Source organism: Rhincodon typus, chromosome 14, assembly GCF_021869965.1.
Source record: "Rhincodon typus isolate 14 chromosome 14, sRhiTyp1.1, whole genome shotgun sequence".
Taxonomy (NCBI): Eukaryota; Metazoa; Chordata; class Chondrichthyes; order Orectolobiformes; family Rhincodontidae; genus Rhincodon; species Rhincodon typus.
The window spans coordinates 29907700-29933687 of record NC_063345.1 but is presented as its reverse complement, the minus strand read 5'-3'; the positions used below and the strand labels follow the sequence as shown (position 1 = coordinate 29933687).

General features: G+C 39.2%; 1 protein-coding gene across 4 annotated transcripts in view; it reads left to right on the top strand.

Moving 5' to 3' along the window:
- smarca1 (SWI/SNF related, matrix associated, actin dependent regulator of chromatin, subfamily a, member 1) overlaps positions 1-25988 on the top strand; it is a 108193-nt gene that overhangs the window by 77241 nt on the left and 4964 nt on the right. For all 4 annotated transcript variants that reach the window (XM_048605432.1, XM_020511302.2, XM_048605435.1 and 1 more), the window contains 9 exons: positions 6522-6670; positions 7353-7469; positions 12866-12976; positions 17295-17408; positions 18492-18614; positions 19720-19852; positions 21232-21350; positions 22182-22394; positions 23442-23552. In XM_048605432.1, the coding sequence (XP_048461389.1) occupies positions 6522-6670; positions 7353-7469; positions 12866-12976; positions 17295-17408; positions 18492-18614; positions 19720-19852; positions 21232-21350; positions 22182-22394; positions 23442-23552 (1190 nt within the window). The remainder of the gene's footprint in view (positions 1-6521; positions 6671-7352; positions 7470-12865; positions 12977-17294; positions 17409-18491; positions 18615-19719; positions 19853-21231; positions 21351-22181; positions 22395-23441; positions 23553-25988) is intronic.

Below are 25988 nucleotides of genomic sequence, written 5' to 3'. Positions count from 1 at the left end.
ACAAAATTCATTTAAAAACTTAAATCTCCTAAAGTGGTCAATCTCTTGTAACCACATTTAGACAGATAATCCTTTCATAATATTTTAAAATTGCCAATCAAATTGTAATCTCAGCCCCGTGATGAGCATCTGAAATTCAGCCAAGCATTCACAGTAGGTTCAGCTTTCAAAACAAACCCTGGGAAGTGCTCACCATGGACTCTGTCGAAACTGAAGAAACAAATAGTCTTTGTCTCCTTCGAAACCATATCAGATGCCCTGTCAATGAAAACAGTCCAGGAACAACAGATGGTGGCTTTTTTTAATCCTCTAATTGAAAGTTGCTGGAAGTTTTCAATTCAAGAGGATTTTGGGCATTTAAATCACTTCACATTATTAACTAGAGTGTTTTTTGTTTTCAGTTTTGAATGCATTTTCCCCCCATGAAGAAAAACACATAATGCTGGTCAACGTAATGCTTAATGTATCTTTGCAGGACAAAGCCCTATACTCGGTCATTGCAGCAAACACGCATCTTTCTGACAATACAACGTATAAGTATTGCAGAAAAAAAATATTGTGTGTATTGCAAAGCCTGTCACTGTAAGAATATCAGAAGCAGGTTGCTTTTTATAGTTTGCCCACCAGGACTTGGGTTCCACTGTGGGTCACACCTGTTCTGAGAGGCTATAGCTGAAGGGTTTGACTCCACTAAAATTGTGGAGGGGGAAGATGGAGTTTGAACTGCCCACCTGCCCAATGGAGCCAGTGAGAGTGTCAATGCTGAGTACAGGCTGATTCCCTTATCTTTATAACATGCCAGCAAAAAATGCTTGAAATTGGAATGGGAATCCCAGAATCGGGTGTCACCTGCCATTTATAAGCGAATCCTGATACTTTCCGATTTGGTGAAAATCTGGGCGTTTCTGTGACTTATATGAAGTGAAACAGTGATCTTCATGTTATCACTTACACAGCCTATATGCCCGTATTGTAAAATGTAGATCATAGATCATTGAAAGCGCTGTAAGAAACACCAAGGAAATTGAGGTTGGTTGGCTTGCCGAGCTGGTTTGTTGTCCAACATACGTTTCATTACCCTGCTGGGTAACATCATCAGTATCTTCATCGGAGTCTGCACTGATGATGATGTTATGATTCACTATTGATACTTGCTTTACAAAGTAACAGAAAAGAAATGGAATTCAATTTTTGTTTTGGAACAATTAGAAACCACACTTCTTAAGGCATGTTTTGCAGTCTCCTGTTCTATGGGCAAAAGTGAGGGCCATTTTATACATGAGAAGACCCCATAAAACCCAGTGAGATTGATGAATAGTTAAATTTTTTTTTGAGTGATCTTGGTTGATGAGGTATTGTTGGCCAGGTGAGTCGCAGAACTTCCTCCCAACCTTCAAATGGTGTCATAGGGTCTTTGATTGATATTAAGCAGTCAGACTAACAAGCAAGCAGCCTTTTAGCTGTGTCACTAATTCAAATCATAGAGCAGGCACTGAACACACAGACCTCCAGACTGTTTGTTAAAAGTGCTATCAGTTGGACCAAATCAACAAATGTTTAAATGATGTGAAAATCCTTTGACTTCCCTCCGTTGAGTATTTCTATACATGAGGTACCAATTCACAAACATTCGACCTTATGAACACAATCTCATACTGGGGTGTAATTTTAAAGATCCAACATGAACAATTCCTGTACTTACGAACAACTCCTTTATATTGTCTTTCATTGTGTTCCAACTTACAAACAGACTCCCGAATTACACCTGTTCACAACCTGGGAACCAGTTCTGTATTAGTCATGGAATTAGCATAGTAAACACACCCAGATTTTGAACTTCAAACTTTCAGTGGATAATACCATAAGTATGGTCACTGTGGGAGATGGAAATTATCAGCAAGATCAGGGCTGGGGAACGAGGATGCAAAGAAGACGTGCCTTACAGTGAAAAGAGAGTTCTTAAGCTTTAACGTTCTTGTTTCAGATCTTAGCTGACCAAGTCATTGTGTGCTGTATTGAGATTTTCATGAGAGAATAGTACATGCCATAACTGCTATTTTTCAAATTCCCCCAACTTTTTCTTTTGTTTTCACTTTTTTTTCTTTTGTTATGTGACTCTGGGAAATTACTTTTCATTAGGACACACACTTTTGGCATCATGCAATCCCAATTAAAATTTAATGCAAAACACTTCCTCTTCTGCAGTGTATTGCATTGCCAGTTATAGATCAGCACCCTCATTACCAGTACCTCACACTAGCTATTCCTGGCTGCTGATTGAGCTAGCAAACTGCTGCTTGATTGGATTGTTTCTGTGCTGTTGGCAGATAACTAGGGATAGGGATGCTACTTCCTGAATCATATTTGAACACAAATTCACCCAGTTCTCTCTCGTTTTCTCTCTCTCTGTCACACACTCCGCACCCCTCTTTCGCCATCACCCCCACTCCTCCCAACACAGTACACGCATACACATACACACACTCCTGACTCACAAGATAATTAATATTTGAATCTAGTTGTATACTTGTACAAGGACTGCATGAATAGAATTTGCTGCATTTATTCAGTCACAACTAGCACTTGCATCATATAACATCCACCTGTAATTCCATTACTTTTGACAGACTTGATATAATTGTACATGTGACATTTGGCACCATAATACCAATTTTCACAGCCACCCTAGTCAATTTTATTCGACATCTGTCTTTATTACAGTAGAACCTGACTACACTTAACTGCACCACATCATCTTTCTGTAAATTGGCAGCTAACATACAAGTGAATTCAAAGGTCGTCTGTAGGCATTTGAAGAGTAAAAAGGGTTGTCAGGAGCAGTGGTGCTGAAACAGGAACTAAATGAAGATGTATTAGTGGAGGTAATGGCTGAAGTTTTACTAAGTATTTTGCACCAGCAAGGAAAAGGACTGTGCCAGTGGAAACAAGGTGGTTTCTGGGATACCGGATGTGACAAAAACAAGGAGTTAGTATGGGAAAACTGGCTGTAATTAAAATGGATAAGTCACTTTGTTCTCTCGGGAGGCATCCTTTGTTGCTGGGGAGAGAAAGAATTGAAGTTGAGGAGATGTCAGTCGTAGAATTCTCTTCCTCACAACACTGTGAATGGATCTACAGTCCAACAACTGTATTGGTTCAAGAAGGCAGCTCTCCACCACCTTAAGGGCACTTAGGAATGGGCAATAAATGCATATTTAGCCAGTGAAGGCCACATCTCATAAATACATTGTTTAAAACCTTCCAATTGTACTTAGTTACAGGGTGACTCTAGATGTCAAGAGAACTGTAAATGTTATACCTTGTTCAATAAAGGGGAGAAACTAATAACCCTAACATTTAAGGGCTGGTTAAGTTAAAGTCAACTGTGGGAAAGCTTTCAGAATCAATAATTCGGGAGAAAATGAAGAGTCCTATGGACAAGCATGAATGTATAAAGTGGTGGTGGGGGGGGCCAGCACTGATCTGTTAAGGGTAACTTGTGTATGATTAACGTGATTGAGGTTTAATGGACAGGGTGGGTAGGGGCAGTGCTGTTGCTGTTGTGTATTTGGACATTGAAAGGGTATTTGATAAAGTCCTGCAAATCAAACTCGTTAGTCAAAGTGAAAACATGCATCAAGAGCTTAGATATAAAACTGGCTAACAAATAGAAAACAAGTGTAGTGAATAAGCTGGGTTTTTTTCTGGTGGAAGGTGTCATGGTGTTTCCTCATGTTTAGTACAATAGAATCATCACTGTTTTGATGTACATTACTTTGACTTGGTGCAGTGCATAAATTTTGAGATTTGCAGATATATAAAATTTGGCAGTCACTAAACAGATGACAAGAGGTTTCAAGAGGACATAAATAAACTGGTGAAAAGGGTGTGCACATTGCAATTGAAATTTAATGTGAATACTATATTCTGATGGGATGAATGGGAAGAGAGACTGTGAATTAAATGGTAACATTTTAAAGAGGCTGCGTGGGAGTGTTCGTGTGTAAATATTTGAAGGTAGGTGGACAGGTTAACAAGTGAGTTTTCCCAGGCTTTATAAATGGAGGCATAGAGTACAAAAGCTAGAAGTTTATGCTAATTGAAATGTTAGTCTGGCCTAATTTGGAGAATTGTGCCCAATCCTGAGAACCTGAAGAATTCAAATGCTATGGAGACAATATAGAATAACTTAACCAGAATTTTTAAAAAAAAAATTAATTCATGGGATATGAATATCAATTGGCCTTTTATTGCCCAGAGGGCCTGGAGTCACATATAGGTCAGACCAGGTAAGAATGGCAGATTTCCTTTTCTAAAGGACATTAGTGAATCTGATGGGTTTTTCCTGACAATTGACAAAGGTTTTGTGGTCATCATTAGACTTTTCTTGGATTCAAATTCCACCACCTGCCATGACTGGTTTTGAACCATTACTTTACCTGGGTCTCTGGATTAACAGCATGGTGAAAATACCACCAGACCTTTGCCTCCCCTAGAATATTCACAGGGAAAAAAGTATTGCTCCTATTTGATTGGAGAAACTGATGTGCTTCATCTTAGAGCAGAGAAAGCTAAGAGGAGATTTGATAGACATCCTTAAAATCAAGAAGGATTTAGATATATGACATAAGGAGAATCTTTTTAACAGCTAAGGGACCTACTACCAAATGGCAAAGATTAGCAAACTAACCAGAAGTGACATGAAGTAACCTTATTAACACATCAGATGGTTGAGATTTGGAGTGCAATGCCTGATAGAGTGATGGAAATAGTTTCAATAGTAAGTCTTAAAAGGAATTACATAAGTACTTGAAGGAGAAACAAATTGCAGGGCTATTGGAAGTAAATAAGAGTGAGACTCATTGGATTGCTCTTCGAAAAACACTGAAACAGGCTGAATGGCCTCCTGCAGTTCTATGATTGTATGTGCAACATAATCACTTTATACAACATACAAGCTAACTTCCTGATGATCTAGAGCTGAATAATACTTTGTTTGGTGTGTACCAATCCATGCAAACAAAAGTATCCATTACAACTCACAGCCTGTGTTTAGTTAGTTGTTCTTAGCTTTAATAGCCATTAGGATGACACAGTTGGTCTTTCTCATTTCCACATTTTCTGCCAGCTGGACACGATAAGCTACAGAAGGGGGATACTTCCAGAATTCTCACCATGAATGCTATCTGTTGAATCCTGCATCATACTGTACACAACATATGAGAACTGGCCAAAAACCAGATTAGATGCAACTTGGAGTACTGTGAGCAGACCTGGGCTCTACACCTTAGGCAGGATATATTGGCCTTGGAGGGACAATGCAACATAAACAATATCTGGACTTCAGCATTAAAAGTTATGAGGAGAGATTACACAAATTAGGCTAATTTTCTCTGGAATTTAGAGGGTTAAGGTGTGATATGATTGAAGTTTTAAGATATTAACAGGAATAGACAGGGTAGATAAAGATATTTGGGGATTCAGGAACTATTGGGCATAATCTGAGAATTAGGCCTAGACCATTGAGCAGAGATGTTAGGAAGCACTTCTACACACAGGATGGTTGATGTTTGGAACTATCTTCTACAAACAGCGGTGGATGCTGTGTCAGTTGCTAGTTTTAAATCTGAGGTACTTTTTTGTTAAGCAAAAGCTATTAAGGGAAATGGGCCAAAGGCAAGTAGGTATATGGAGATAGGCCTCAGATCAGCCATGTTCTCCTTGAATGGTGGAACTGGCTAGGAACCTGAATGACCTACTCCTGTTCCTATACAACTGCATCCATCCTGGAAGACGATGCAGGTGAAGTCAGCAGGTACTCATATGTGGTGAATGGCTGCTTGGGGGAGGAATTAGAGTGGAACTGCTGCACTTGTATCCATAGCATACATTGCTCAGTCAGTGAGGATAAGTCTGGCAATGAGAGGATGAAGGGAAAGTGAACAAACTCGCACTTGGTTTCTCTGGTCTTGGTTATGTGATGAGTGAGTTAGCAGAGATATTCACTTGGTTGTTATTATCACAATGAACTAGTCGATACCAGTATTACAGAAGTATAGAATCCCTACAAGTATGGGAGCAGGCCATTTGGCCATTAAGTCCACACAAACTCTCTGAAGAATATCCCACGCAGACACCCTCCCCTCACCCCCATCCCCAATCCCTGTAACCCTCCATTTCCTACAGCTAACCCAGCTAGCCTGCACATCCCTGGACACTATGGACTATTTAGCATGGCCAGTCCACCTAACCTGCACATCTTTTGACTATGGGAGGAAATTGGAACATGCAGACATGAGGAGAATGTGCAAACTCCACACAGATAGTCGACCGAGGGTGGAATCGAACTGGGTGTCTGGTGCTGTGCTAACCACTGTTGTTACCTGGCAGTCTCCTTCTTGATTTGCTTTTATTCTTCACTTATTTTGGTTACTACTGACTTAATGGAGTAAGTTTTTTTTTAGAAGTCCAATCTGTTTCAAAAGTACACCTGGACATTTGGCATTTCTTTATTTTATTAGGTAGGCTCATTGACCAACAGACCAACAAACTAGGCAAAGATGAAATGCTACAGATGATTCGCCATGGTGCAACCCATGTTTTTGCTACCAAAGACAGTGAGCTAACAGATGAGGACATTGACACTATATTGGAGAGAGGAGAAAAGAAGGTACAATTATCAAATATTTAATGAGTCCATGTCTTCCTGCTCTTAACAGTTAATTATACAATATGTCGTTCTCTGTACTTTCTTTGTGATGTGAATGTTGTGATTATAATGAGAGAAATATTAATGCTTGGAAATTCAGTATTCTCCATTATTTTAAGTAGTGCAGGTTGAACCATGCTGCTGGCCATTGACAATGTTGACATGTTACCTGCCTGTTGGTGGAGGGTATTTCATCTGAGCCTGATGCTGTACACACATACTTCCAGCAAGAGTTGCTGGCTAGTGATTCAGGCACAAATCTTCATTATGGTTTTTCTCCTTACGAATTAAGGTGTTCTGAAGTTAATTGAAGTCCCTTGCTGTCAGCCCAGTTAACAATGGCCAGGCATCAATCTTGAGCCTTTCTTGGTCTGTGTGAATAATCTGTCTACTGTTTAACAGGTCAGGCTGTCAGGGGAGTCACATTCAGATTTTAGACGTTGTGAATTTTCTGTGCCTCTCTCCCTGACTTGATTGTTAATACTAAGCATTATATGTGCGAACTAAATCTCAGAAGCACTTCTTCGCGTGTTTAATTTCTACTTTTTAATGCTATTGTATTTCACTTGGAACCTGCCTTTATTAATGGTCTTAGGGTGCAGCCTGAAAATGTAATTAAAGAAAATTATTTTCTCCATTATAGACAGCTGAACTGAAAGAACGTTTGCAAAACCTTGGTGAGAGTTCTCTTCGATCGTTTACAATGGAAACAGAAAGTTTATATAGTTTTGAAGGTGAAGATTACAGAGGGAAACAGAAGGTAGGACTGCGTTGGTTACTTTGAGTTTAGTACTACTATTGAATCTCTTTTGAATATGTAACTTTTTTTAAAAATGAGCTTTAAATTCCTTCAGCATATCGGTACTGCAGGATAAAACTACTACCATTTCAGGTGACCATTGTTGGAATTTAGCATTCTAGGCAAAGTGTATTTAAACCTAACTACTGTTTCGTACTAACTCGCAGTGACAACTTTGTTGCTGTGTCACATTTGTATATTTCTGCCTAGCAGCTCCGGCTTTCTGTGTATGGCAAAAATTTTAGTGGGAGGCTATCCTGCATATTTAAACACCCTGACCCAAGAAGATGAATTAGAGTCATGACAGGATCAGGAGATTTGACAGAAGATCCCACTGAAAGCACCGAAGGAAATAGTCAGTCTTGTCGCGCCTGTAGGGAGAAAGTACAGAATATGATGGAGGATGACATGAAAATCATACGGAAATGAAAATTGCTGCCTTTAAGAGGTGGAGGCTGTTGCAAAGTGAATTTCCTGCAATCCCCTCCCAAAACAGGTGGGATGACAATGAATGGCTCGGGTAATGCTGACCACATGCTGGAATTGTTTTAACAAAATCCCATCATCAACTGAAGGTGCTTCCTGGGACCATGTGACCAGGTGTATGAAAAGCATAGCTCACCCTCTGCGTACTAGTTTCCCAGTAGATTTGGGGCCACCTTATCCTCAAATATAACCTCCCTCTAGTGGTACAAACAATGTGTGTCACCCTTCATTTATTACACATCTTCCTTTCTAGACAGTTTCCTCAAAGCATTGTTTTCAAAAGGTTAGTTAGATTTTTACACAGATATTTTCACATGATGTGAATGTTGACCATTTTACAGCTGGTGGAGTTATCCCTTGTTGCAAAATATGTCAGATCATTTTTTATATTTGCTGAAGTACTGGCTTTGAAAATCTCTGTCTAAGCTGAGCCTTGGCTCTCATGACTAGAACTATCCGTTGTCCAACATGTTCTCTCATAAGTCAAAATTTGCTGATAGACTCTTCCTGAAGCCTGTCCATTCCAACTGTTCAGATAATTTGTGCTGGAAATTGTAGCAGGAGCGATAGTAAAATCAAAAGTCAGAGTTCCACAGAAATAGAGACTGGGCAAATTCATGATGTGTAATTTGTACTGAATTAGGAAATACAGACTATATGGATTAACTGCTTCCACTGTTAAAGTGGTGTGCCCTTTTATTTTCTGCTCATCAATCCTTATTCCATTCATGGAATCCTACAATTGTTGGTGAAAGTTGAGCAATTAAAAGATTTAGCTTCATAATGTTGTCTTTTGAATATACATGTAATAATAATTTATAAACAAACTGAGTAGAACAAGTCTTGTTTGTCTCACACCTTAACCAAAAGTTGAAGCACCATTGGCCTCAGTAACGACTCATATGTTCAGTTAGTAAACAAAATTTAATTGATGTTAAATAAACCAAAATCATCTACGTTCCATTGGTAGTAGATGATAACGGTCACGAATCAGAAAGCAGTAGAGAGCCAAGGAATCGAGCTGTTAGTTTGTATTTCAAAGCTATTATTCATTAGCAAGCAGTTAACCTGTCCAACTGCTCATTCAAACATGCAAACAATTACATTTCTAACATACTAAGTATATGCAAAAGTATATACTTCAAAGGATCACTAAACTTTAAACATAACATCAAGACTGTTTTTTGTCCTTCTAACAGCACTATAATGCACTGCAACAAATTGAGCTCCAAATATAATTTTCCTCTAGATACTTCGCTATTTCTGTTAAAGTGATACAATTGGACAGGACAAACAAAGCAAGGGAATACGTACTGAACGTAGGACCCTGGGAAACATTGAGGATCAGGGGGACCTTGGTGTGCACTGTCCCTTAATGTAGGAGGACAAATAATGAAATAGTTAAGAAGGAATATGGAATACTTGCCTTTATTAGCTGAGGCATCGAGTTTAAGAGCAGGGAGGTTATGCTGGAACTGTATAAAAGTTGGTTAGGCCACAGCCAGAGCAGTGTGCAGTTCTGGAATCCACATTACAGGAGGGATGTGATTGTACTGAAGAGGATGCAGAGGAGATTTACCACGGTGTTGTCTAAGTTGGAGAGTTTGAGTTATGAGGAGGGATGGGATAGACTGAGCTGGTTTTCCTTAGAACAGAGGAGACTGAGGGGAGACATGATTGAAATGTGTAAAATTATGAAGGGTATAGATAGAGTAGACAGAAAGAAGTGTTCTGCTTAGTGGATGGATCATTGACCAGGGAGTGTAGATTTAAGGTAAGGGGGAGGAGGTTTAGAGGAGATGTGAGGAATTTTTTTTTCACCCAGAAGATGGTAGGAATCTGGAACTTACTGTCTGTAAGTGTTGTAGAAGCAGAAACCCTCTAATTATTTAAGAAGTATTTAGATGTGCACCTGTGATGCCAAGGCATACAACGCTATAGACATGGTGCTGGAAAATGGGATTAGAATAGTTAGGTGATAAAACAGTGTGGAGTTGGAGGAACACAGTAGGCCAGGCAGCATCAGAGGATCAGGAAAGCTGACGTTGCGAGTTGGGACACTTCTTCACCCTCTGAAGAAGGGTCCCGACTGGAAACGTCAGCTTTCCTGTTCCTCTGATGCTGCCTGGCGTGCTGTGTTCCAGCAGCTCCACACTGTTTTATCTCAGACTCCAGCATTGGCAGTTCTTACTATCTCATAGAATAGTTAGGTGGTTGTTTTAGACTGGTGTAGACTCAATGGGCTGACGGACATTTTTCTGTACTGTAGATCTCTATGACTCTGTGATATGCTTAGGCATAGCAATTAATTATGAAGGCCAATGGAATGTCAGTCTTTATTGCAAAGGAATTAGAGCATAAAAGTAGGGAGGTCTTCCTACAGCTGTACATAATATCAGTATGACCCCATCTAGAATATAATTTACAGTTTTGTTTTCTTTTTCCTTACAATTTCCTTTCTAGGAAAGGATATACCTGTGTTAGAAGCGGTTCAGAGAAGTTTCGCTCGACTGGTTCCTGGGATGAAGGGATTTTCTGATGAGATAATCTTGAGCTAGTTGGGCCCGTACTCATTGAAGTTTAGAAAAATGAGAGGTGATCTTGTTGAAACATATAACGTTCTGAGGTGGATTTACACAGTGGATGCTGAAAGAATGTTTCCTTTTGTGGAGAACTGTAGACCTGAGGGGCATAGTTTCAAAATATGGGTTAGATTTAGGGAGATGAGGAGGAATTCCTACTACGCAAGTTTAAAGCATTGATCTACCTGCAATCTTTGTAATAGTAGATTGCTATAAATACACTTAAGTAATATTCACCTCAGTGCTATTAATGAAGGTGGATTTCAACTGAAACTTGTCTGTTTTCACATAGATCCAGTTGTACCGAGGATTGGGTACCCTTACGAGTGTCCCATAAGCCTTTCCAAAAATAACCAAGGGAAATTTTGGAGAAGAATTTTCCTGCAGGCTTCAGAAAACTATAGCTCATTGCCAACTTGCATTCTCCACACATTTGCAGCCTCAATGGATTTGCAGTCCCCCACAGGCCAGACTGGTTAGCTGGCTGCAAACAGAAATAAGATTATCTTTGACCCTTCAAAACTGTAGGTTGCAGGGGATCAACCACCAGTGAATTGATGCTGTTTTGGTCTGAAATTAAAAGCTACTCCTGTGATCTTGCCACACAGCAAAAGAAACAACAAAGTTGCGTGCAAAATCTGTAACATGTTGCGTTATACATGACAGTGTATAACTCAACCTGGTGTGTGAGATGACTCCTTTTCTTATCATCAGTCTCATGCTTTTGCATATACTCAGCAAGAAGGTCTTTTCCAGCTAAGAAAGTCGATACTTCTATTCGTAGTTGGCCTCAAATTCTTCATCATACACACTGTGTATTTTATTTTCCTCAGTGCATGAGATCAAGCAGATTTTGATAAAGGCTACGTTGCAAAAAAGATGCATGGGGGCTAAAGACCATGCCATACAGAGCAGATTGCAAACGACAATCATAAATGTGTCTTCCAACAAATAGAATGAATTACAAAGTTGCTTTCAAGGTGAGAATCATAATGTTTGTTAATTCAGCAAATAATGGTGGTTCATCGAGGGAATTCAGTGTGGCAAAAAACTGGTGCAAGAAGGGAGGAAGAAGGAATCACCTTGAAGAAGATGTGCCAACAGATGAGGCAGCAGCAACTGCCTGGTCTTGAGAAGTGGTTATCAGAACAAGTCCTTGGAATTTGTTGGAACGATTACACTGGGCTGAATCTTCTGTTTCTTTTTGTGCCAGCTGGGTCGGGTTTTTTTTGGAGGGATACTTCCAATGAGATCTCTCTCCATATCTTACCAAATGTGCTCCACGTCTTACCAAATGTGCCTTGTTAAATACCTACCCCAACCCTATGGGTGCCCTCACATCATACCATATTTCCATCATCACCACCATTCCCATTAACAAGGTGTTTAACGAGTCACTTGGTAATTCGCTGTTGCCTAGCGAGGAACTTGTCACGCTGCTTGTCAGAAGCATAAAAGATGGAGTCAGATATTCCTGACATTAAAATGAGCCTTCGGTAGACTTCTTGTCGGATTCTCACATAAAGCTTGTCATAGCCTCTGTTGCTGAGACCCCTATAAGATTCTAGCCCTGTATTACCAGTGAGATCAAGAGGTGCCCATCAATAAATAACACCAACATAACAGCTATACCTGGGGCTTTATCAGCCAAAATTTTACCTCCACAAGCCATTGTTCAACCATCTTATTCAAACGGAATGGAATAGGTGGATGATTGACAGGGAAATACCTTCACATAAGAAGTGCACAGCTCGCCTGATGTTTTGTGTGGTTTCATCATTCAATTGTGAGATGCTGTTAATGCAAAGTGGGTCATCTGGAAAGGAAGATGTTTAATTGTGTAGGGTTAATTCTGAAAGTGAAAGTACCTGATCTAGAATAGGATCCTTACAATGATGCCACAACCAGTCTGACTGAGAATAATGTCAATGATTTATATGTCTTCAGCATTCGATGCAATAATTTCAATGGTTGTGTAAGTCATTTTGGTTCAGGTTATATTTGTACAGTAATTGCATTCAATAAACCATGCCACATTCAAAGAATATGTGGCCAAGCTTTCATTTACATTTTGCAAGGGTGACCACCTACACCCACAACAGTGGCTCACGTTTTATGCTCAGTGTGTAAGGCAGCCACCATTTTTGGACACTTCCAAGATTGACTTATGCGCTGTGATCTACAGCATAGATACTAACCTAATGTATCAAATTTAATGATTTTGTTGCCAGTTTTAAATGCAGAGCGTTAATAAAAATGTTCTGTTTGTTTTTTCTTTCAAATGAACAGATTGGTTTAACAGAGTGGATTGAACCTCCCAAACGAGAGCGGAAAGCCAATTATGCAGTAGATGCATATTTCCGAGAAGCTTTACGCGTCAGTGAGCCGAGAGCACCAAAGGTAAAGGGGTGAAGAAATCTATATGTTTGAATTTCAAATGACTTGAGCCTAATGGTATTTAAGGTTATGGTTAGTAGTTTGTGACGGTTAGAACTACCAAATTATCCAAAGGCACAGGAACAAAATAAAGATTTAGTCATGTGATAGTACACTTCCTGGGTACCTTAGCTGCTTTGATTTCCTTGGAGAATGCTCGTCTGTAATAGGTTGCTGAGGATGGTGCAGAGAGAAGAGTCTGCCTTATCTGTATCAAAATTGTAGGTCAGATTTATGAAGAATGGGCTTTGTGATTTTGCTGCATCATGCTCACAGGGTAAATTTCCTCTCCTGTTCTACCTGATTATTTGAATTACCTCTCAGAACTTCAGAAGCAACATTTTCCTGACAGAAAATGAACAGGTTGACCGATTAATATCAGATGTGTTTGATCTTGGGGTAAAATATTACTCACAGGAGGGTTGTTCAGTTACTACAGTCTTGGCCTTTATGCTTTCTCGTCAAAACTCCCTCCTCTCTTTCAAAGTCTGCTTACGTTTTTGCCTTTGATTGTGGCATTGGTCCCCCAGCTCTCTCAACTCTTTTATCTTCTTCTAAAGCATTCCCCAAAGTTCTTCTATATCATGAGCATTGAATAAATACAAGCTTTTATTTGATGAAATGTTTAAAAGCACTACACTGATGTCTGCACTGATGGAACATTAAAAGACATCTTTGGGTTTGAAACTAAATCATGGTGCAAGAATTCAGACCTGTTATTCCCCTGTCTCATCACATGAAGTTATCCTGTTTAATTTTTATTTGAACATCCTCTCAGTTCAGCATTCTGCATATCATTTTCCTGGGTTTCCAGGATTTTCACTCAATTTGAACGGCATAAATATGAAGGTACATAGAAACAACAAGCAAGAGTAGGCCATTCAGCCCCTCCAGTCTGTTTTGCCATTTATTAAAGATGTGACTGATTTAACTTCAAATCCACATTCTTGCCTAACACTGATAACCTTTTACTTCCTTGCTTAAAACAAGGATCTGTACACATCTGCATTAAAATTATTCAAACACTTTATTTTCAACATCTTTTCAGGAATAGAATTCCAAGGATACTCAACAGTTTAAAAAAAAAACACTTAATCTCTGTTTTAAATAGATGACTTCTTATTTTTAAATGGTGATCCCAAGTACTAGATTCTCCTCGAAAGAGGAAGAATCCTGTAGACATATATAACCTGTTAAGATGCTGCAGGATCTTACACGTTTCAGTCAAATTGCCTCTTACTGTTCTAAACGCCAGTGGAAAAATAGATGAGCTTGTCTAACCCTTCCCCATAAGATAACCAATATTAGTCTTGTAAACTTTCTCTGAAAGTTCTTTGGTGCATTGATAGTAATAGAAAGACAAATTGATTGAATGAATGAACTAGCTTTATTGTCACATGTACTCACCTTAGTACAGTGAAAAGTTTACAAGTCACCACTTGGGCGCCATCTTAGGTACAAAGGTACCTAGGTACAGCTTCTGGAGTCCAAATTCTTAGGAAAAAGATAAAAAAATACAAAGAAATGAGAAGTCCAGCATTGCAGACCTTCAAAAGTACAAAATCATAGTCATGAATTGGAAAATAAAGAAATAAAAGTTTAGAGTAATAGTTCTTCCACAATAGTATAATAAAAGAAGAAACTAAAAAAAATTAAGACAAGTCCAGTTGTGCGTGACACAGTAGGTGACTGTTCAGCTATTGACCATTTTACCCCATTTAACAAAAGATTAGAGATCATCCCCAAAATTCCCTTTGATCATCAGTCCCAATTCCAACGCAGTCATTATTGCGGGAATTTTCCCATTTTAGTGAATGCATTTTGTCAAGTTTCCTGGCATCCAGTACACCACAGCTCAGAGCAACTTTTCTCATGCAATCTTTTGCTCTTCACCTTATCAATTATTGTAACCAGGTTTCCGGGTACCTTTCTGGGGAACCGTGGGGCAGGAAGGAGGTGCACGTTCTTGTCGCTGTTGTTGATTTCTGGCGTGCACATCATTGGTGCCATATTTAAAGCTTAGCTGCACTTCAGACACTGCTGACCAGGGACTACCCCTCACTCTGTGGTGGTCGACTGTTATCACCAAGAGCATGGCCCAGAGGAAAGGAAAGCTTGCTCCTCAGTTTAGAGACAGAGACCTGGAGATCATGGTGGAGAGGAGGTCTGTCCTTTTTTCCTGTGATCTACCACAGGAGACTGCATCACCAGAGCAGTTCAGTAAATGAACAGGGTCACCCGAAGAGCATGAAGAAGTCTGATGATTACCTGTTCTGTCCGAGGCAATGTACCATCATAGCCTGTCTGTTATCTCACCCCTAACTCAGAGACCACCACTCATCAGCCGTGCACTAAGGCTTATGGACTGCAACGCTTAGTGTGGTAAGCTACATTCAACAGTTCTCATCCACCTCATCCTCCCAAACTGCAAACCTTCCTACCCTTTTGTGTTTCCTGGTCACTCATTCTTCTGCTTGTGCTTAACCACGACTGACCCTTCCATCTTAGTCGAACCCCTTCTATAGCCTCAGTGCAGGAGACATTGCCTCTCTCTAATCTGTACTGATATCTTCACAGCCACTCATAACTTTCAGACTGGTTATATTTGAACTGCAGGACTGACCATGGCCAGATTGCCAGACTGTAATAGAACCAAGCACCTGACTGACCGTGGCCAACCGCATGGAGTGGAACTAAACGAGTGCTTGAACTGACTGTTGTGGTACCCCCTGAGTGTCCATTGGCCTTATTCACTTCAGTTTGTTTTGCTTCTATTTGACTTTTACACATGGCCATTTGCATGAAGCACTTGTAGTGTCTTTGTAGTGTAAATTGTGACACATACTGGAGATGTGATGTTGACAGCATGGCGCCAAACAGCTCATGTCCACCCATTCGACTGTTTAGTGCTCTCCAGAATCACAAGCTGTCTGCCTCTTCTTCTACGCTTGAAGCAATGTAAACTATGCAAAGGCCGGCAGTCCGTAAATCAGCGAGTACACACCGGGAAAGCAATGTGAAATAGACAGAGGCTGGTGGCCTCAAGTTAAGTGCAAAGTGATTTCATGCTAAGAAAGCAAGCAAACAGTCATAAGGTGAGTGCTGAGTGGATGCATGTGTGTCCCTGCATTCAGACTGACCCATGTGTAAACTTGCAAACCATGGGTGTCCATGACCTGCATAGTAAAATGCTGAAGAGCTGAACTGGTGCCTGAGTCAGACCAGTGGCAGGCATGGTGATGTGGCAAGGTTGGTGGTCAGCCACTGCCAACTGTAAATGAAGAGGTAACCTCGGAGCATGCAAGGACGTGAAGAAGCAGTCAAATGGTGGCTGGGACAGGCAACTTGCAGCTGCCAGGTACCTGCTTTGATTTATGTCGGCAATTTGCACCACCTTGTTTCTTGGGAAATAGAGAGTAGACTTGGCAAAGGCATATAAATAAAGCAAGTTGGGGCTTTAATGAGACACATGTGGAACTACAATGGTCACTGTCCGATGATGAGACCTGTGCTCATACCATACCAAGAGAAGGGAAAGTTCTGCCCATTCGTTTTCTCCTTTTGAAAAAGATCTCTCCCTATCTTTGAACGCTTCAACTAGCTCTGCTTTGGGAACATTTTCAGTGGACTTAGACTTTGGAGATAATCCACTTCAAGTTTGCAGGCTCACTTTACTGTGATTCTGCTTAGCTATTTCATCGTGCTGACTGTCTTGATTACTGTAGAAGCTTCCTTAAAAATGTTTCTTCTTTTGCCACTTTCATTCCCTCCTCAGTTCTTAGACTTTATTTTTAAAATTCATACTCCAAACTGTAAAGAGTTGTTTTTTTCTCCAAACAGTATCATATGAATGTGATTTGTTCCTCAACCTGATCCTTTGTTGCTATTTAGTTGGCAGGTACAAAAGAATCTTGGCAGAGGTGTGGGTTAACACATGCTTACCTCTCCATTAGGCTTGCAAAGTGCTTTCCAGGAAAATTGCTTTAGGTTATTTTAAAAATGGATTAGCCTATTCTGATCCAGTCAAAGGTACTTAATGATTGAAATTTTGAAGTTTTAGTTGGTTGCTTTGCTGTATTTTAAAAATGTGAAGGATTATCATTGAAGATGTTTTTTTTTCTTTTCTTGGAAGTCTTTTATAAAGAGCAAAAGAAGATGATTAAAAACAACAAAAAAATGATGTACAGTTGTTGCAAACAGACAAAAGAGATGTCTTTAAATAGAGAGATTATTTGCAAACACTGAATATTTCCATTCTGATTGTAATCATTGTGTATTATAGGCACCCCGACCTCCAAAACAGCCAAGTATTCAAGATTTCCAGTTTTTTCCACCACGCCTATTTGAACTACTGGAGAAAGAAATCCTTTCCTATAGAAAAAGTATAGGCTACAAGGTAATGCACTGCCGATGTGTGGTAAGAATTAATTAGTTAACTAATTGGCTGAAACTCTTTACATTAGGGTGTAAATGATTCTGTGACTTTCTGTGAAATCCTTTACAGTGCACTGGGGCTACTGTGTTGTATTCTAGTACAATGAACATCAGTAGCATCACACAAAGTCAATCTTTTCCCATTGAAACCTCTTTACATTTGTAGAGAAAATGAAGATAATCCATCAAATATGGAGATGTAGAGTTCATGGCTTCCCAATACTACTTCTATCATTCACCATGCCTTAAAATTTGACTACATCTTTCATGTTAATGTTAGTGTGCACTTGCATTGAGTCAACAAAAACTGAGTTTGTTTGTTTTAATGCATGACTGCAAGCCTTCTGATCCTCATTGAGATTGTACTAAATAATTGAGCCTGGGTGAAGTGTTCACAGAATTGTTATCACACAAAAGTAGGCCATTCAGCACATGTCTGAGCAGTTCTCCAAATGAAAATCTCACTTAGGGTTCTCCCCATAACCTTCTCTGACAGTCCATTTGTTGTCAGTTACTTCAGACAGTGAACAGTTGAGGCACATTTTCAGTGACAAATTCTTTGTTACCTCCAAGCTGCAACTCTGGGCCCATTTGATGTTCTAGTTCCAGCATATTGTAGGTATTGATGATGGAAGTCTAATCTGTGGTTGATATTTTTGTTACACAAAGGAGCTTAATATTAATCTTAATTTATTACACTTAATCTTGACCGTTGTTTTTAAATGCAACATATTGTGTTTGGATTTACAATCTGTAATCTATTCAGTGTTTGAATCTTCAGTGAAATGTGATGTTGCAGATGCAACTATTTTCCAAACAAACAATTTTAAGAAGCAAAGGAATACATGAAATGTGGATGCAGTTTATTACAATGTTGAGATTTGGAGGTAACCTGTCTTTTGAAGTCTTTTAAAGGCAACTCTTTTCATAGGTAGACAAGCCAGTTGCATTATTCCCTTGCATTTCCTTGGATGCCACTATAAGAATATAACAGTATGGAGTAATGCATATAAGTAACTTGCAGTTCATTTGGGAATGATTCCAGGTCCCCAGGAATCCTGACTTACACAATGCAGCTCAGGTACAAAAGGAAGAACAGCGGAAAATTGACGATGCACTGCCTCTCAATCAGAAGGAAGTTGAAGAAAAAGAGAAGCTTCTTACACAGGTGTACTTCCAAGCCTGCTCCAGTTTAAACAAAAGATAATGTTGATCTACATCTTCTTCATTGTTGGAATTGCAAAATCCTTAAGAATGCATATATATGTATGATACTGTAATTGCTTACATAGCACTTGCACAAGTCTTTCAGTTCTGTTGCAGAATAGTTTCTGTCATTTGTCCAACAAAGTTGAAGATGCATTTTTTATTTGTATCTTGCATATCATTCACAAAACAACAGCAAAACACATTCCTAAGCTACCTATCAAAGAAGTAGGACCACCAAAAAACTGCTCAGCTGCCAGTAAAAACCTTATTAAGGAAGTGAACTAACTAAATGCTGTATGTAAAGCTTTTTTATTATCGCCATTTTGTTTGCACAATTGTTAATCCTATCCTGTTAACAAATGTAACACATATTGTAGGAAACACAAAAATATAAATGACCAGATATGATTTAATTTGCTGTAATATTGCCCAGTGCATGTTGAAATTGTATGCAGGAAGTTTTGACCTGAAGATCTGACCTTCGTTGGGTTTGGAATTTAGCCATCAGTTGAATGTCTGTTCCCATCAGAATCGCAGCAGCTTTTGGATGTTTCACCTGGTTGCTTAATGAACGTTGTCTTGGGAGTTTGAAAATGTTTTTGAAACAAAAAAACTTATCAATTCTAACCATCTGAGTCCTATATATAGCTTAAAAATCGATCTTGAGTGTTTCTTCAGCTAACTACCTGCCTGTGTGCCCTATCATATTGACTATTAATTAATTTTTAATAATTAAAAAGAAATCCTCTGTTTGCGTTCAAATTGTGATCTTCCATCACATGCTACAATATTATAACATACTAACTTAATTAATAGGATTAATCTACAATAATTGTGTTTTGCAATGTTTGGAATTAATTTATTTGTATTGAGGGATAATTAGAATGATCAAAAGACATTGACATTTAACTAAAACTGATGGAATTCTCAACTCTCCACATTTAATATCCCTTACTCCAAAATTACCTGTTACGTTTAATGATTACTTGTTACTTGTAGTAATGAGTTTGCAGTGTAAATGTAAGTTGCATTACTCAAATTGCCACTGGCAAATTGTTTGCTAGGGTTTCACAACTTGGAACAAGCGGGACTTCAACCAGTTTATCAAAGCCAATGAGAAGTATGGTCGAGATGATATTGATAACATTGCCCGAGAGGTTGAAGGGAAAACTCCGGAAGAGGTCATTGAATACTCTGGTAAATGTGTTTCCAGTTCTTGACATAATTAATATACTTCTTAGTTTTGGTCGTCAAACATCAATTGTAAATCTAGGTTTGACAAAAAAAATCTTGTTGTTGAAGATATTTTGTAGTTTTGCATTTTTTCCCTTACAGATTTAGGTTTTCTTCCTGTTTAAATTGAACGTACTGTTTTAATACAAAAATCTTTTCACAGTGAAATTTGAGTCACCCAGCATTTTGGCTGCCTACCGTGGGCCATAGAAAGTGGAAGATAATTAAAAATCTGTTATGATTGACTTGGGAAAGTGTGCTGATGTTCGAGGCCACCACACCCAGGATTGTCACAAAAACTAAAGTTTTAATCGAGTTACTCAAAGTCTCCACTATTTCTGTTTGATGCACTTACGTTAGCAGGAAACTCTGACCGGATCTCTGTAGATAACAAGAAACGACTATTTTTACAAAGAAATTAATTTTAACCACAGGTTTACAAAACTATGAATTATAAACATATGAGTTCTCCTGAGCTGAAATGCTAGCTCCCTTCTTAAACCATTTCACATATACATTAAGACAGATACAGAGAAATAAACAAACATGGATGTTAAGGGTGGGGGAAAAATATTGATAGCACCAGTCCACAGGATTCAGTGAGGCATCCCTTTTGCTTCCCAAGTCCCTTTGATCTCTGAGCTTCTTATTCTCACCGAGTTTCTTTACTGCAGACACAGAGCAGTTGATACTGTAATTGTTCAGTCACTGCTTAGAGGCAACTGCTTATAGCAAATGGTGAGAGACTATAGCTATCTTCCTAGTTTTGTTACCTCACTGTGGAGAGAGAAAGAGAACCATTCTCCTTTGCAGTATGGAGTTTTCTGTCTGTTTGTTCGCACATTCTCAGGGCTACCTGCCAGAAACCAGATGGTGGTTTTCCTCACCTCCCCAACTGGTCCTTATTGCACAACCAATCAGCTCTCTGTCTCTGGGCAAAGTTTGCTCTGATCACATGCCCATATTGTCATGGCATCTTAGACATCTTCCTCCATTGCTTGAACAAAGCAACAGTATAAACACAGTTCACAATGAGCTCCGATAACTTGTTTTTAAACATGCAGCAACTCCTTCCACATTCCTTGCCCTCTTCCCAGTTTAGCCCACAATCCAAAATAAAGAAAACTAAAGGAAATGTGGTCTTTACACTCACTGAATTATTTGACAAGAGATGCTTTTAATATTTGACAAACTAACAGCTGCCTTTTCGGTTGAAACTCTGGGAGATGAACGGGAAAATTGAAATAGGAGCAAGGATAGTTGAGGTTTTGTCGTGTGATCAGATATTCTTATGGTATCACAGGCTGTTTCATTCTTTACATATATTTGAATCTGTGTTTTAGCTGTTTTCTGGGAACGCTGCAATGAATTACAGGACATCGAGAAGATCATGGCCCAGATTGAGCGTGGGGAGTCAAGAATTCAAAGACGGATTAGCATAAAGAAAGCTTTAGATGCAAAGGTGATTTTTAAAAAAATTTTCTTAATACCACTAAATGACGTGCAGTATTCCCTCTAATTGTATTTTTTTGTTTGCCGTGCATTCATTTAAATGCTTGGGCAGTGAAACTTTAGGCATACTCATGTATGCATGGTAATTTAAGAGAGTTGACACATGCTCAGCCTGCACAGGACTTCTGAACTGCACAGTTCTGATGCAACATGAGTGGCATGTGTGAAGTTGACAGTATGGAACACAGAACTGTTTCATAGTTCATATGTGTTAGTACATATCTGTCTGTTAGAAGATAGTGGGATTAATATCCTTAAACTTATAATCTGGGTTGACATTCCCTGCAATGTTGATGGCGTGCTGTGCAGTCAGATGAAAAGTTAATCCAATAATGAACACTTTTAAAAGACCTATTTTGAAGATCTTAGCATTTTCTGTATCCTTACCTTTAAAATTACTAATGGATTATACTACAGGTAGTTCTGCTGTAATGCATGTTTCGTTAATGTGAATTGGCTGCAATGTGATTGATGAATAGTGAATGCTGTTTAGATAACGCAAACTTTCTAGTATAGCGATTTCCCTATAATGTGATTTTCTATAGTGCGAGGATGCACAAGAACACAACTATTGTGTTATAGGAGAACTACCTGTGTAAACTATTGTTAAAGCAGAGAGTTTAACATTCTTTTCTAGAATGTCAAGCTCTGTTTTAAAGATGATGTTGGGTGATTCACTTCACATATGCCATCTTTTAATCTGACTCCGAGTTTTACTGAGGGTGAACTTTCTGGGCTGGCACATGTTTCTAATTTGTGTCCATCTCTACCTTCATTTCAGATGGCGAGGTATAAAGCTCCTTTCCATCAACTGCGTATTCAATATGGAACTAACAAAGGAAAAAATTATACAGAAGAGGAAGATCGCTTCCTGATCTGTATGCTGCACAAGATGGGCTTTGATAAGGAAAATGTGTATGATGAACTGCGACAATGTGTGCGCAATGCCCCACAGTTTAGGTTTGATTGGTTTATCAAGTCCAGGACCGCAATGGTAAGATGCGTTAAGTTAATATGGAAATGTTCACAAGGTTTTCAAATTGCTAAAATTTGGTTTAAATGCTGCAAAGATTTGAACTCTCCATTGACAGGCACTAAAATCCCTCACAAAGATCATGTTATGTTCATTAAATGCTAGGGTGGTGCTTGTTTTGGGAGAGTTATAAATTGTACATTCAGAATAATTAAATGTGACATTATCATTCATATATAAGATCTACATGGTGCTGAGCAAATTTTAAAAAACCCTCTTAGACCCTAATGTCTATTAATTTTGTCAAGATTTATTCACAACGCACAAACAGTTACCAATTACTTGTATTTATAGAGTTTTGTTTGTATAAAAAAGTCTTCCAAGGTGCCTTTGAGAACAGTGGCTTCGGTTTGTTTTTTAGACTTGACTGTCACCTTCAAAGAAAAACATTTGCAAGTAATATATTTCATAAATTGGTTTGAAACTCAGCAGATGAAAAATCTGTGCAAAATGTATTTAGGATAGCTTTAGTTTGGCTGTTTCAGTCTTTAAGTGATGCAAGTAATTTGCTCAATTAAATTACAGTTACACTCTTTAAATCTAATAGCTGTGACAGTAAAACTTGAACATTTATCTGCTTTTGTGATTTTACTATAAAATGATGGCCATGTTCTTTAGTCCCAATCTAACAAAGTAGTTAGAAACATAGGGTGCGATTTTCCCCTTCCTGGAGGTGGCAAGAAGTGGAAGTAATTGAGTGAATTTTACCAGTAGGAAGCTAATCCCCTGCTTGCCATCTCTGCATTGAAGTGCTGGGTGAGAAGGTCCATGAGTGACATTCTTGATTCACCCACAATCACAAGGCCCTCAAGTGGTTGATTAATGATGACTCCTCATTTTTAAACTTATGACCCTTGGTTCTTGATTCCCAGTCAGGAAAAAAAAATCCCACACAGCATCTAACCTGTCCAACCCTTAAAGAATGTCATATGTTTCAATGAGATTGCCCTCACCAGTACTTTGATATCGATGGATATAGCTTTTCTTTTCTTCCTATCCTTTTTACAGGAACTCCAGAGACGCTGCAATACATTAATATCTCTAATCGAGAAAGAAAACTCAGAACTTGAAGAAAAGGAGCGTGCTGAGAAGAAACGACGAGGACCTAAAACTGGAACGGTATTTAAAATTCTGTTCTGAATAAGCATAAAAGGCCAGGCGCGAGTAATCTTGACATGCTTGACAAGCAGTTCCCTTTCATGCAAGGAACCACAAAGAGAGGGAGTGCTCCATTTCCTAAAAAAGAAACATCTCATCTACCTTCCGTAGTTAGCCACTTCTGTGACCGAGTTTTGAACCATCTAGTGCCATTGATGAAATGTCTGTCTGCCTTCTCCATGAAGTCACTTTGGGTAATCTCGAAAGGTTTCTAGTTGCCACAATATAATTCCTGACCTGAATGTGATCTTCTCAATCTCAGAGAGGTCACAGGATGGCTGGTGTTGGTAATGAAATATTACGCTCCTGCAGTAAAGGGTGTCTTTTTTTTTCTGAAATTGGAGTTATAGCACATTAGAGCATTAGGATAATGGAATTTTACAGCATACAGAGGTGCCAGTCAGCCATCATATCTTTGTCAGCTCTCTGAAAGAGCCCTCTACTTATTCCCATTCCCCCTGCTTGCTAACTGTCAATTTTTCTTTTTCGATTTGCAGCTTACTTAAAAACTATGATTGATTCTGCTTCCACAATTTCTGGAGATGCATCCAGATCCTAACTGTGCTGTATATTAAAAAAAGGCTGTTTCAGTGATTATCTTAAATTTATACCCTCATGTTAGCAACATAATAGCTTGATAGACCTTTCTAAATTAATTTACCTTATTCATGCCACCTCGTAATATTAAGCACAATTACACAATCTCCTCTTAGCTTTCTCAGAGTCCCAGGACAGGAATTTGTTGCCAGGCTATCAGAAAGCTGCACTGTACAGCAAATAATTGCTGATTGTCATTTTCCCTGCAGAGGGCAGGCTAACTATCCAATTAAAAATAATGGGTGATCTCTTGAAGCTGAAGAGCCAATCAGAGGACTTCCAGCTTGAAAATAGGAGCAGGCTGCAATTCAAGCAACGTAAGAGAGATAGGACTTCAAAGTGGTCTTTTCATCCAGGAAATCATTGTGAGCCAGGGGAAATTCCTCTCTGCTTGCTGCTGGTGCAAATCAGCATGTTATGAGGGACTCCAGGCCTCCCTTCTTGGAGTATTAGCCTCCCTCCCCCTTCGCCAACCCCAGCTTCCTGTAGAGAGTCCACCTCCAAGCATCTAAGCTAGCTCTTACTGCCAACAGAGGCCTGGAAGCAGACTGGAAATCTCCATTTGACCTCCTTCAGCTGGTTTTTATAGGCTGTTAATGAGTAATATTGTCTACACACCAAAACTAAGAGGGTTTTCCTGCCACCCACCTTATTGGGACTTCAGAAAAATGGTTGGGGTGGGCTGGAGCCAAGAAACTGGCATTCAGGCCAGCAGGGCTATTAAGAACTAATTGGATAGATTGAGAGGAATTATTTCCATTACTTAGAGCGTCCAGGGTTAGGGAGCACAGTTTGGAGCCAGACCTTCCAGGAGTGAAATTAGGAAACACTTTGTCACACGGAATGCTGTGTACAATTGTAGTCGCCCTTCTGTAGGAAGGATATTGCTAAACTTGAGAGGATACAGAAAAGATTTGAGTTATAGGCAGGGGCTGAATAGCCTGGGGTTTTGTCCCCTGGAGAGTCAGAGGCTGAGGGGTGACTTTATAGAGGTTTATAAAATCATGAGGGGCATGGATAGAGTGAATAGCCAAGGTCTTTTTCCTAAAACTAGAGGGCATAGGTTTAAGGTGAGACAGGAAAGATTTAGAAAGGACCTGAGGGGTAACATTTTCATGCAGAGGATATTGTGTGTATGGAATGAGCTGCCAGAGGAAGTGATACAGGTGGGTACAATTACAGCATTTAAAAGGCATCTGGATGGGTGAATGAAAGGAAGGGTTTAGAGGGATATGGGCCAAATGTTGGCAAATGGGACTAGGTCAGATTGGAATGTCTAGTTGGCTTGGATGAGTCAGACCAAAGGGTCTGTTTCCATGCTGTATGACTCTGACAAAGGGCTGTAGAAATTTGAAATTTTCTAGCACAAGCAGCAATGCCAGATCAATTAGTAATTTTAAATCTGTGATTGTTGGCTAGATGAAGGTTCATGGGCAAGGATATGGATCTAGGTCCTAGAATAGCCATGACCTCACTGAATGGTGGAACAACTCAATGGGCTAAATGGCCTATGCCTAGTGCTGTGTTTCTAAGACTATCAACCGTATTGTGAATGCATTTCCATCTTGTTAATGGTAGGCAAAGACATTGAAAATGGACCATGTTGATTCCCTAAAAGGAAACTAATTCATTCTATAATACTAACATTCTTCATTTTATGAGCACAAAATTTTCACAAGAAATTGTTTAAAAAGCTGTTCTCTTATGCCAATATAGATAATAACGAGGATATTTTGGTTATTGTAGGAACTGCAGATGCTGGAGAATCTGAGATAACAAGTGTGCTCATAAAATGAAGAA